The 13,625-nt window shown below is 38.7% G+C and overlaps 2 protein-coding genes across 2 annotated transcripts in view; one reads left to right on the forward strand and one right to left on the reverse strand.

Moving 5' to 3' along the window:
* LOC126777019 (prolow-density lipoprotein receptor-related protein 1-like) overlaps positions 1–1,606 on the forward strand; it is a 57,550-nt gene extending 55,944 nt beyond the window's left edge. Inside the window, exon 43 of the mRNA XM_050499840.1 lies at positions 71–1,606. Coding sequence (XP_050355797.1) covers positions 71–121 — 51 coding nt within the window. The 3' untranslated portion in view covers positions 122–1,606. The remainder of the gene's footprint in view (positions 1–70) is intronic.
* LOC126777032 (DNA ligase 1) lies at positions 1,584–13,407 on the reverse strand. The gene is made up of 16 exons (XM_050499870.1): positions 13,093–13,407; positions 12,664–12,726; positions 12,325–12,411; positions 11,770–12,118; positions 7,202–7,456; positions 6,871–7,074; positions 6,570–6,654; positions 6,338–6,479; positions 5,537–5,727; positions 5,093–5,224; positions 4,824–4,944; positions 4,296–4,458; positions 3,967–4,130; positions 2,706–2,947; positions 2,391–2,537; positions 1,584–1,764 (listed from the first exon to the last, which is right to left on the reverse strand). Exons 1-16 carry the CDS (start codon positions 13,312–13,314, stop codon positions 1,632–1,634), a joined length of 2,700 nt encoding a protein of 899 aa, XP_050355827.1. The 5' UTR covers positions 13,315–13,407; the 3' UTR covers positions 1,584–1,631.
* Between the last annotated feature and the right edge of the window lie 218 nt (positions 13,408–13,625).

Raw genomic sequence — 13,625 nt, forward strand, 5'->3', positions numbered from 1 at the left:
GCCTGTGTGGGCGCACAGGGTGCATGCGCCTGTGCGGGGTCGACAGGACAGTAGCGAGCGGTCGTTGCAGGAGCAGGCGTCGTTGCTGGAGGCGGCGCCCGAGCGCGCCGCGCTGCTGTGAGCCGACCGGCGGCGACCGACGCCTGGCGCCCGGGCGGAATCTTAATACCTCGTGTACCACTCCCTAGTGATTTTACTTCTTAAAGTACTCGAATGTTTTGAGGTTGTAAAACGTTATCATTTGTAATGAGAATCCTTATCTTTAAGTACAATTTAATGTGTTATGCAAATCGCAGACTAAGGCACGACTTGGTACATAAACCATATTTTTTATTATATTCTTAAATGATTTATGAAACAACCGTCATCGATGTCCGCGTTGAATAGAGATCACTTTGACACCTCGCATAAATAACTAATCAACGATAAGGAAATGTGCGCAAATGAACTAAATTTGCGCACATGTTTGTGCCAAATTGAATTTTCTCTACTTTACTAAACCTAATACTAAATCTAATATTTAACATTCGAGAGCAGTCGTTGCTACAGGTAACATGGGTCGTACATGCACTCGGACGATGCTCGCTGTTAATATATATTTCTTCTTTCGTCTCACTTAAAACGTAACAAATGACCAAAAATGAGATGTTAATGATGTAGTGATCATGTCATGTACACAATTAGGATAAATCGTTTAGTTAAGCGCGAACTATTCTTATTATACTTTAGTACTTTATTACTCTACTGTTTGTTTGTTGTGACTAGTTCAAATAAATGCATAGAATCAAATATGTAGTTAAATATATTCGACTTAGTTCTTAGAAAGTGACGAAGTTTGTGATGAATTTGTAATTTAGATAGTGGGCAGGTGGTCTCTTTAGATTTTGTTACGTCATTAACAAAGTAATCGGTACAGTCGGCCTGAAAACCGATTTAGATCAAGTTCAGTATCAGAATTTTAGTCTAATAAATTTCGTTCTACGGACCGCTGACGTGAGATGACATCTGAAAATTTGATTTTCAAACAAAACTTTTAATATTAATGCAACGAATCATCGTTTTTGAGGCTGACTGTACTATTATAATTGTAAGTAACAGTAAACGTTGCCAAGTACAGTCGCATCTTTTTTAATTATAATAATAATGTTGACGTTACAATATTGTGCCTGTAATTTTGATTTTTTGTGAATATCTGTATTCGCACCTGTACCGGTTTTTTTACATTATTTTTTATATAAACTTAACGTTAATAATGAATCGTCATTAGAAAATTAACGAAAATAAAAGCTCAAACAAGTACGACACTGGTTTAATTCCTGTGTGTAGTCACGGCCAGTTTAGGGCAAAATCTTGTTGGCAGCTAACGTAGGTTGTGTTTATTTAAAAGTAAACGATCGCACCTGAACTGCTACGTCATATCATTAGATGTAATCGAATCGAAATCAATATTGAACACCGCTATCGATTGTGACTTTGTCATTTTGAACTATGGACGGACCTACGAACGAATTTTGTCTCTTTGTGTAATTTAGGTTTAAGTTAGTATAATAATTCGACGTAATGCTGTTAAGGTAAACCTAGTATCCGAATAAAAGAAATGCAACAATATAGTGTTTTATTTGTAAGTCGAGCTAGTAGAAGTCGTCGTGGTCCACGTGTTTGGGCGCGCTGTTCTTGACCTGGTCCTGCGCCAGGTACAGCTGCGCCAGCTGCTCGGCGCTGGTCGCCTGCTCGGGCGTCTTGTCGTCGCGGACGCGCACGAACCTGCCGATTGCCAGTTGTACAAGACTGTCAGTTGACAGTCAACAGAGAACACTATTTCACAGATTATTTTTGATATTACGTCCCTTGCGCCTGTAGTTATTAACAAAACAATACTAAATACTGCTGTTTAGAAATGCTGCTATTTAAAATATCAGATGAGTGAGTGGTACATACCCAGGCAGCAAGCACAAAGCCCTAACACCAAGTAATAAAATAAACTTTAGTATGTAAGAGTGTTTTCATAGATGTTTTGGTATTAAATTTTTTAATAAATGTTTGCTTTAAGACTTTGGATGCCATGCATCCGACGTTTTCTAAGCCGAGACGTTTACGACTCGGCTACCGATTTGTAACTATACACTTGTATCACACATAAAAACACTACATTGTAGATTTTTTTTAAATGTACTACACCATACCATATAAACAGTATAATTTTCTTAAAACTGTAAATAAATATACCTACAACATTAATTTATTGTGACTAGACTTGCTGGCGTGTGAACCCGGCTCGCGGGTCCAGTGGCATCGGGCGAACGTTTAGAATAGGAGTGTCGAATATACATGAGTATATACGTCAAATTTTGTGGCATTGTGAATTTAGCCCGTGGGTCCCATACGAGTACCTGGGGAAGCGCAGCGACACGCCGCGGTCGGGGTCCACCAGGCCGATGGCGGCGCGGTGGGCGGGCGACAGCGACAGGTCCGCGCAGCGCACCTCCCACACGCACGCCGCGCTGAACCACACGTCCGCCGCGTGCGAGCCGTCGAACCTGCACACACACACAGTCACACTCCGCACACAGCGACAGGTCCGCGCAGCGCACCTCCCACACGCACGCCGCGCTGAACCACACGTCCGCCGCGTGCGAGCCGTCGAACCTGCACACACACACAGTCACACTCCGCACACAGCGCACAGGCCGGAAGCGGATACGCACATGTAGTAGCTCCGCGGCGCGTCGATGACGTGCTGCGCCAGCGTCTCGGTGAGCGTGCGCAGGTCGTCGTCGGAGAAGCCGGTGCCGATCTTGCAGAGCGACTGGTAGTGGTCGGCCTCGGCGTCGCGGCAGGCCAGCAGGAACCCGCCGTACAAGCCAGCGCGCTTGCCGCGGCCGCGGTAGGCGCCCAGCACCACCGCGTCGACGGTGTCGCCGGCGCCCTCTAGGTAGTCCTTCTTCAGCTGCGGGACACCAGAACGGGACCCGCTTACTTATTACACTATACGATGACGCCATATGGCGAATTAATCACACGACACGTGATTATCGTCAACGGTGTATATAAAGTTACTATATGTATATCGAATAACATTACCAACATTACCAATGTGGCCAATTGCTTGATAACCCTATAAAGTTTAATTTTTCAATATTTTAATTTTTATTAAAATATTGTATTTATTTTACCTAACCTAACCGGTTTATAAAATAAATTACGATTATCGCATCGGCATTCATTGTTTCGTTTATTATCTATGCTGTTTGAGAGATGGCAGCACTACGCTGTTCGCTATTCGGTCGTCCCTTTGATCGTTGAGCAGGCGCCGGTCGCTTACCGACGCATGTCAGTTTTAAACGAGTAATATATTCCTTTTTATTGTATACAAAATTATACTAACGGAGGGTAACCTACGTCATCTACTTTGTAAAACTTATTTGAGAGGTTCGGGTTACCAAATATATTGGTATATGGTGGTATATTGCATTACAAAGTAATATAATATTTTTCGGTGAACTCAACCGAGGAATTGTTGCTGATTTGGAGCTGTTGGAGGCTCTGCGGTTTTATGGAGGAGAGGCTGCTTGTCCGGGGGCCTGCTGTTGCTGCTGGTGCTTTTTGCTGCTTCGCACTGCTTTTATTTATTTGTTCACTCAGTGACTCTTGTGACAATGCGTTCAGAGTTTGCATTATCCTGCTTATCTATTTAAATCTATCACTTAATTTTAACCGATGCCAACTCACTTATAATATTTTATTTTATTAATGTGAACTTAATTGACCAGATACTGTTAACGGCCCACCCCCTGATTTTTTTATGTTGTAAATTTTTTAATTAAAATTGTATAATCCTTATGACGAGTTTTATTAATGTAACGGTCTCGGTGGAACGAACCCCGTACACTCGAGAACCCCGTGACATTGATCATGTTACATATGTATACATATTTCATTACTAGCCAGATATCACTCGTGCCATACCTTGAGCCAGTTGTGCGAGCGGCGCGCGATGTCGTACCGCGCGCGGGGCCCGTGCAGGGCCTTGAGCATGAGGCCCTCGCAGGAGGACCGCACGGCGCTCTCCAGCAGGCTCTGCACGGCCTCCTCGTCGCGACAGTCGCCACCCGCCGCAAACTGCCACTGACCTGTGACACTCCAGTACTTTAGTATTGGTACTTGGTTTTACATCTAAGATTGTGAGCGCCAACTATGCGTATATATATGGTTTGCTGTGATTTCTACAACATCCTGAACCAGTACATACAAGATTCAATATAGCGATACATCAACGATAACATCCCCGAGCTCACCCTCCACCTCCCGGAAGTGTTCCCGCAGCAGCGCGCGGCGCTCGGCCAGCGCGTCACGCACGAGCGGCCGCCCGTTGAGGAACAGCAGGTCGAACACGAACACGCACACCTGCACCTTGATCTCGTCCTCCGCGGCGTCCTTGCGCTTGCGCGTCGACAGCACCTGAGGGCCACAACAGCTAGTGAACTGGCTCACTCTATCCGATCTAAGTTTAAGTAACTAATGTTAGCACATATCGAATGTTACAGGACATGCATGTAACACGTAACTTTGCTGAACATTAAATCAGTAAAAAAACATTCTATAACCAATCCAAGGGACTAATATTGGCGATGGTCGAGTCCAAGTGGTCGAATACAACAGAATCGCATTATTTGTTCTTAGCAAGTTCATGAATTCTTAAGATGTTACAGAGTAGCGAACCGCTTTTGTGAACTATCACAAAACTTGTTTTATTTTAAAAGTATTTAAAGTTTCATGGAACAAGTGCTAAAGTCTGAAGTAGAGACGTGGCGAGCATGTGGTACCTGGAACGGCAGTATCTGCTTGGTGACGGTGTCGTAGGCCACGGCCTCGCAGTCCAGCACGCAGCTCGTCACGCTGTCCCGCAGCAGGCCCGGCAGCCGGCGCAGCACGTCCGGGTACTTACTGATAATATCAGTTACAATCACTTTAGAAAATGAAGTAAAACCAAATATATAATATTCTATTGATTTCTAAGAAAACTAATATGATAGAGTGAGTGTGAGTGTATGTATATATATACACGAGGCTGAGTGTGTGTGTGCGCCGTCACCTGGTGTTGTTCTCCTGGTTGCGGCTGAACACGGCGGCGTCGGCGTAGCGCGGCGCGTCCCCCCCCGGCACGTGTATCTGCGCGCGCTCGCCGTCGTACTTGAACTCGCACGTGAACTCCTCGTTCTCGAACCTTTGCGGACAGAAACACACATTATATAATTGGTATTTAGCCGCTTGTGAGCCTGGCGATGCTGAAGGCGCAGGTTACGTCCTCATCATTTGGGCTATTGTCATACTGAAACTCGCCCCCCCCCTATGGTATTGACCCCTTGCTGTTGCTCAACAATAGTGCAATAGACCATTTTATTGTTAAAAAGATAATCAACAATAAAAAGGTGATTGATTCTGAAGTACATGTTGTCGTGGTTCGTGTACACGCTGTATAATTTTACTTTACTACCGAGATCCTCAGTAAAGAGAACAAGCCAAGTCCGGTCCGTACCGGGTGAAGACCTCGTGCACGCCGCGCGACGGGTGCGCCAGCATGGGCTTGAGCGGTATGCCGGGCGTCAGCTTGCAGTGCTCGGGCAGCGCCGCCACCCCCCACTGCAGCAGCACCGGCACTATCAGCTCGTAGTTGGGACACTCGCAGTACGTCGTCTTGATGGTCAGCGCGTGCTCGTCCACTAGCGCCTGCCGTACATTTATTTTTTATTTGAAGATTTAGAAAACGATCTTTATGCAAAACATATATTAAAATAGTTCATTTGAACTATTATATTTATTTTACTAGTAGCTTTTGCAAAGCGATGCCTTTGTCTGCCGTGATTAAAAGAATGAACACTTTGAATGGTCGATTGGCAAGAGAAAGTGTGTTTGTTGTGAATATGTGACAGACTTGATATTTGGAGGATGTATCCATATATCATGTAATCAAATATCTCTATTTTCTTTTTGTTTTTATTTACAACATTTCTGAAATCAGATCCACAGCTAAGCTCTAAACCACTTAATTCTATCGATAAAAACTTCACGTCCATATATACTTGTATTGGCTAATAAAATGATATATCAAAAGTGTGTGCGTGGTATCGGGGCACCTTTTGTTAACGAACTCTTATAATTTAATGGGTCTGCAATCCAACACGACCGGGAGAGATATCACTAGACCAATGGCTTAACTTTCAAGTGTGTAAAAGCTGCTAATTTCTAGTTATTAGTTCCAGGCAAGTGATAATTACTTGACAAACAACATTACATACAACTAGACTTCACTCTTTGCATGAAAAACAAGTAAAGTAACCTTAAAGGCCTCCGGGCTCATCGTGGAGGCGACGTCGAGCTGGCTGGCTGCGGCCTGCGGCGGCGTGCTCGCGCAAGCCAGCGCCAGCGCCTGCAGCGCGGACTGCTCCGCGAGCCCCACGCGCAGCTTGCCTTCCAGAGATCTACGGACCGTACGACACGATATAAACGAAACTTGGCCTATCGAGCGATGGTGTTAATGACTTTTTTTCGAAGTATACATATAAATTTACCTAATCAAATATCGCGCCTCCGAATGTCTGCAAGCCACATATAACGACTGGATTTTCCCAATTTTCTTGTTAACTGAAGCTTGACCTGAAAATAGGAAAGTTAATTATCAAATGTCACTGAAACCCGAAGATAGAAATCCAATAGCATCGAGTTATGTTAAAGGCATGTGTGCGTGCGTGCGCGTGGCTGTGTGCGTGCGCGTGGGTGTGTGCGTGCGCGTGGGTGTGTGCGTGCGTGTGTGTGTGTGCATGCGTGTGCGTGGATGTGTGCATGCGTGTGAGTGTGCGCGTGCGGCCGCACCGCTCATGGCCGCGACGTCCCTGAGCGCGGCGAGCACGCGGCGCACGCGCAGCGCCGGCGCGGCGAACATGGTGCGCTGCGTGGCGCGCGCCTGCTCGGCCACGAGCCCGAGGTCGCCGCTGCGCTGCGCCGCGCTGCGCATCTGCGCCAGCGAGCGGCCCGTGCACTGCCCCACCGCCTTCATCAGATACGTCTCCGCTATGCCTGCAGGGGACCGATTATTTTCAGACTTTATCGAGAAACTAAATATCCAGTTATTATAAAGCTTATAGCATTGGATCGTATCGTTTTTATAGCAAACATCTATTTTATATTTTAAAAAGATACGTACCCAGCTCCAAGCTGTGATATGCCGGTGCCAGCTTATTCAGACACAGATATATGCTCGCAAGCAGGTCCTCGGGAGTCAGCGCTATCACAGATCTGAAGTAGTTGCTCAAAATCTCCACCATTTTTAACCGGGCCGATGTCCCCTCGATGACCTCTAGCGTCTTGGCCAGGGCGAGGTAGGGAACCTCTTGACCCTTGGACCAACATGCATCCTTGATGGGATGGTACTTGGGTTTAGCTGGATTGTAATCGACTTCTGTAGGAAACAAGATACAAATTTTATAAATAAATATGTTAAATCGAACTTGTAATTTGTAGCCACCTATATTTTATATGTAAATATACATAGCCCTGTTATGAAAATCCATTCAATAAAGGCAAGACATCACTTAACTCTTAGTCTATTTCAGCAGAGTATTGAGTAGCTACTTTCATTTTGCCTCCTTTCCTATACTTTATTAAAATAAATTGTAGTGTAGTATATAAGCAGCTGCTTAAATACGATGTAATAAGAGATAGGAATATTCCAATACATCCAAAACGCGTAGCCGTAAATGGTATTGGTGGCACCTCGTACACCGAGGGCTATGTTTACATACCGTTTACCTTATGTGGAATAGAATTCAAACATAAGTTTTATGTCTTAAAGAATTTGCCTTGTATTCAAGATGGTTTAATCGGACAAGAATTTTTAACTAATTATAATTGTGTATTAAATTACGAAAATAATACATTTACTTTAAATAGCTTCGACAAACCAATTACGCTCTCCTTAGGTTTAGGAAAATTAGGTAAAAATACATTTATAAAGGTACCTCCGAGGTGTGAAAAGTTTTTTCAAGTTGATTCTTATTTGAATGAATCGTGTGTTATATTTCCCAGAGAATTGTGTGAAGGTGTATTTATCGCTGGAAGTATCTGTCAACCGAAAGAGGGAAAAATATTTATTCAAATTTTAAATACTCGCGAAACAGAAATTAATCTTAGTTATTTTAGGCCTGAAATTGATTTATTATCGAATTATAATATTTGTTCGTTTAACAAAGAAAATTTGGACGGAAAAAGAGTTCGGAAATTATTATCATTAATTAAATTGAATCATTTGAACAAAGAAGAAAGCATTAGTATACAAAGTATTTGTGCGAAATATGCTGACGTATTTTTCTTGCCAGGAGACAAGTTAGGTACGTGTAATCTTTACGAACAAAATATACAACTAAAAGCTAATACGAATCCGGTCTATACTAAACAATATAGATTACCGTTTTCTCAACGTGATGAAATAGAAAAACAAGTTCAAAAAATGTTGGCCAATGATATTATCGAACCCGCTAACAGCGAATGGTCTAGCCCAGTACTATTAGTACCTAAAAAATCAGAAGATAATAATAAAAGCTGGCGTTTAGTGATAGATTTTCGGAAATTAAATGATTGTATAATGCATGACAAATTTCCCCTTCCGAATATAAGTGATATATTAGACTCACTTTCAGGAGCTATTTATTTTTCTCAATTAGATTTAACACAAGCTTATTATCAAACGAAGCTAAATGCTGACAGTAGGAAATATACCGCATTCACAACACCGTCTGGCCAGTATCAAATGACCCGTATGCCTATGGGTTTGAAAACCAGTCCTGGTTCATTTTCACGCTTAATGACAGTAGCAATGTCGGGACTTAATTACGATAAATGTTTTGTATATTTGGATAATTTAATTTGTTTCGGAAGAAATTTAGATAGTCATAATAAAAATTTGTTAGATATTTTAACAAGGCTTAGAAAAGTTAATTTAAAATTAAATCCTGATAAGTGCGATTTTCTTCGAAAAGAAATTTTATACCTCGGACACGTGGTATCAGCGGACGGCATTAAACCAGATCCAGAAAAAATTAAGGCGTTAATTAATTATCCGGTTCCTAAAAACGTAGACGAGCTCAAACGATTTGTAGCCTTTGCGAACTATTATCGAAAGTTTATTCCGAATTTCGCCCAAATCTCTATTCCATTAAATGATTTATGTCGTAAAAATGTAATATTTAATTGGGATAAAAACTGTCAAAAATCATTTAGTACTTTAAAAGAAATGTTAATGAGCCCTCCAATATTACAATATCCTATTTTCGATTATAATAACACATTTATACTACAGACAGACGCCTCAGGGTATGCAATAGGTTCGATTTTATGTAATGCTGATCGTAGACCAATAGCTTACGCCAGTCGTAGTTTAAATAAAGCTGAACGTAGGTATCCAACGATTGAGAAAGAGCTTTTAGCGATTGTTTGGTCTGTTAAATATTTTAGACCGTATCTCTATGGACGAAAGTTCATTATAGAAACAGATCATAGACCCTTAATATTTTTATACAATATGACAGATCCTTCCAGTAGATTGTTAAAATTTCGGCTAATACTTGAAGAGTATGATTTTAAGGTTACTTATGTGAAAGGGTGTGATAATGTAGCTGCAGATGCATTGTCACGCATAGAAATTAGTAGTGAAGAATTAAAGGCGATGAATGATCATATTATGTCAGTACTTACAAGGGCACAAAAGAAGAAGCTTGATGAAAAACCTTGTAATTCTACTTCGGTTTCTAATATTTCTACTGACGATTGGACTGATCACCCAAGAGTTGTAGAGATGTTAAAACTACCGAAGTATTACACGGAGTTGGTATTTGTGAATAAAGAAGAATGGAGAAAGTTTAAAAAATGCGTATCATTAGAGCGTGGTGATTATGCATACTCGTCGTCAAATCGTACAATTTTTGTGAAACTGTTTACCCAATCCCAGTGTACACGAGCTGTCTCTGTGAGGGAAATGGAATCATTTTGTATCGATTTAAAAATAAATACGTTATATGTAATAAAAGATGAGAATAATTTTCAAATAATTAAAGAGCTAGCTCAGGTTATTAATAAAATGCGTAAGTGGTCCGGACCCCGTTTATGCGTAATTAAAGGAGTTACAAAAATTATAGACGACGATACGAAAAGAGTTATATTAAACGATTATCATATCCTGCCCACTAGCGGACACGCAGGAATAAGACGTATGTTAAATAACATTCGTAAAAAATATTTTTGGCCAGGATTAGAGCATGATGTTAAGCTTTTTGTAAAAAAATGTAGTAAATGTCAACGTTATAAATATTTAAATACCATAAAAGAACCTATGACCATAACGGACTGTGGAAATTCAGCTTTTGATAAGATTTATTTAGATTTGGTAGGTCCATTGACAAGAGATAATAATTATAATTACATTTTAACGCTCCAATGCGACCTCACCAAATATGTCGAGGCATATCCGATAGCAGGTAAGGATGCGCGCACAGTAGCTACAACTCTAGTAAATAATTTTATACTTAGATATGGCATCCCTCGGCAGATCGTGACCGATAGAGGAACTGAATTTATAAATTCTACAATGGAAGAGGTTTGTAAAATTTTAAATATAAGTCAATTACAGTCTACAGCCTTCCACCATCAGACCTTAGGATCACTTGAAAATAGTCATAAACATTTAACATTTTATTTAAGAATGCAAGTTAACAGTCATAGTCAGGAATGGAGTTCATGGATTCCTTACTGGTGTTTTTCGTATAACACTTCTGTACACTCGAGTACAAAATTTACTCCATACGAATTAGTGTTTGGCAAACAATGTAACTTACCAAGTAATCTTAGGTCGACAATAGATCCAATTTACAATTTTAATGATTATGCAATAGAACTAAAATACCGGTTACAAAAGTCACAAAATGATGCTAAAACAAACCTCATAAATTGTAAAACTTTAAGAAAAATAAAATATGATAGAAGTATAAACCCAGTGGAGTATAAACAAGGAGACTTAGTATTGGTTAAAAATGAAAATATTAGCAAACTTGATCCATTATATTTAGGTCCATATACAGTTGTTAAAGATTTATCACCGAATGTTGTAATTTTAGTCAATGGTAAAGAAAAAACTGTTCATAAAAATAGGACAAGACTTTATGTTGAATGATCATTAAACATATTGTTTATTAAGACTTGTGATTATGACTGTACCTATTATGATATTTGATATTAAATTTCAGCACTGCATTATTATACCTTTGTTTACATATTTGTTTTATTTTGTTTAATTATTATTATATTCAATTTTATTTTACTTTTTCATATTGTATTTTGATAAAAAAAAATGTTAATGTATCCAACATTTTTTTTTTTTGTTTGGTAGGGCATGTAGTGTAGTATATAAGCAGCTGCTTATATACTACACTACAAAATAACATTGAAATGTTCCTTTTCCAGTTAATATGCGAGTTGCCAAAACCAAATCGATTGTTTCTTTGTAGAGTACCACTGCTACCTAATTATTTAAACATATTATATCTATAATGCATGTACATTACGTATGTTAAAATGGCAGAATTTGAAGGATTATTGTCACAAACTGAAGTTGACACTGGCATAGCCTGCATTACTAGTTATTCTATAAAATATTTTCAACATGCAACCAGACAGTTATAGAAATATAATTTAGTTTTATTCATATTAATAGGAAGGATGTACCTGCAACTATGTCTGGTTTTTCTTGATCATTTTGAACATTCTCCTTGTTATTCTTCGTGTCATTGTCGTCAGATTTCTCAACTTTTACCATAAATTTGTTTAGAGGACTCTCTTTACTCGTCAATTCCTTTTTCTTCTGTGTCTTTGGTGATGTTTTCTCTACCTTGATTTTCTTTTCTGAGACATCTTTTTCTGGTTTTTTACTTTTTTTAGTTTTAGGCGAATCATATGTTTTCGGGGGAATTTTACTTCTTTCTAGTTTTATATCACTTTGCTCGTCACTAGATTTTGTTGGTGAATCAGGTTCGCTCTCTGAACTGTCTATACGTTGCCTTTTCACTTTCTTTTTCTAGAAAATAAATTTATTATATGCAATTTTAATATTGTTGGAGATTTTTTGTTTGTATTCTTATTATGTTTATATTATTATAAATATATCAACATTCAGATATCTTAAGAACATTTTTTAAATAGACAGATAGTTAAATCGTTTGTAATAGCTACTGGCCATGATGTAATACATAAGTCTTTTTGAATATAATGTTAACAAGAAACCTTTTCAGATTTAACTGGAGGTGATGATTTCTTTTCAATCTCTGGCGAATTATTTTCACTACTGCTCGATCTAAGCCTTTTTGACCTCTGTAAAATTACAAAACAAATTGAATGATAAGTTCTTACAAATTGTTATTTTTTTATTTATAACATTTAAATACTGTAGCCAGTAGGTCTAAATTCTACCTTTATATATGCACTATCTATGTGCATATATAATACAAATTTATCTGTATTGCACCATAAGTGTAATATGTAGGGTTTTTCTATTTCATTTTATTAATATTAATTATTTTATTAAATTTAAAATGTTTTGTAAAATAAATACAAATCAAATACCTTTCCATTTTCTTTTGGCGTTGCTTCATTGACTTCACTGCTGTTGTTTAAGCTGGACGTTGACTTAACAATAATAACAATTTAATATTCATTTATGTTATACATGAAAAAAATGAAAATTAAAATTTATCTTTAATTTTCCGACTACAGAAACCTAGTCATGCAGTGATTCAGAGAAACTTTGTAGCACTTATGGTTGCATTTTAAGCACTACACAGACCGGTATCAACAACGCCTCTAAATCTTAATCTCTCCATCAATAGAACCGGTTCCATCTAATCACGAAAATCCCTTAGAAACGTTCCCTAGATGCTTTTCAAATTAGAACAAAACTAGGTAGACCTGAATGCTACTTTAGCCTAAACTAATGGACCACATACCAGTTGTGTTGTAAACATTAAATTATGTGTATTAATTAAAACATCTTACATCATTCTTATCGATCTTTTCCTCTTCAGTTTTCCTTGGAGTCGATTTAAAAAACGATGTTATACTTTTTTGAGACATGTTCCGTATCGATACATCTACATAAATATTTGATATTTTAGCAATTTGTTTGTAATAAGTTTCACTATTTAATGTTCTTGTCAAGGGTTGAGTTCGTATTGATACTACTAATCTACATCTATTTATTAATTTTAAAATATTCATATACACTTATTTAACAATATCTTCATTTTGTAAATTAAAAATATTTAAAGTAAATCTCTTGCACTAACATAACCTTCTATTTTTTTGACATAATTTAGGATTAAGGCGCGAAATCTTTATCAGTAAAACGATGTAGGTAGGTACCAACATAAAATAAAAACATAAAGTATGTAAACATTAAATATACAAAATGCATACTTCATGATATACGATTATTTATATGGAGTATTTTTTATGACCATTAATTTTTATTCCTTTATTTTCGATATCTTGTTCCTCATTATGACATTAATATTCGAAACAGTAATTCT

This window comes from Nymphalis io, chromosome 22, assembly GCF_905147045.1.
Source record: "Nymphalis io chromosome 22, ilAglIoxx1.1, whole genome shotgun sequence".
Taxonomy (NCBI): Eukaryota; Metazoa; Arthropoda; class Insecta; order Lepidoptera; family Nymphalidae; genus Nymphalis; species Nymphalis io.

Excerpts from the sequence above, each read along its gene's own strand:
- LOC126777032 (XM_050499870.1), bottom strand. The coding sequence starts at position 13,314 with ATGAATATTTTAAAATTAATAAATAGATGTAGATTAGTAGTATCAATA. Across the intron at positions 5,225-5,536 it reads GTGCACGAGGTCTTCACCCG|GTTCGAGAACGAGGAGTTCA; the intron begins GTACGGACCGGA and ends CTGTCCGCAAAG. Across the intron at positions 2,538-2,705 it reads GCGCCGCGGAGCTACTACAT|GTTCGACGGCTCGCACGCGG; the intron begins GTGCGTATCCGC and ends GTGTGTGTGCAG.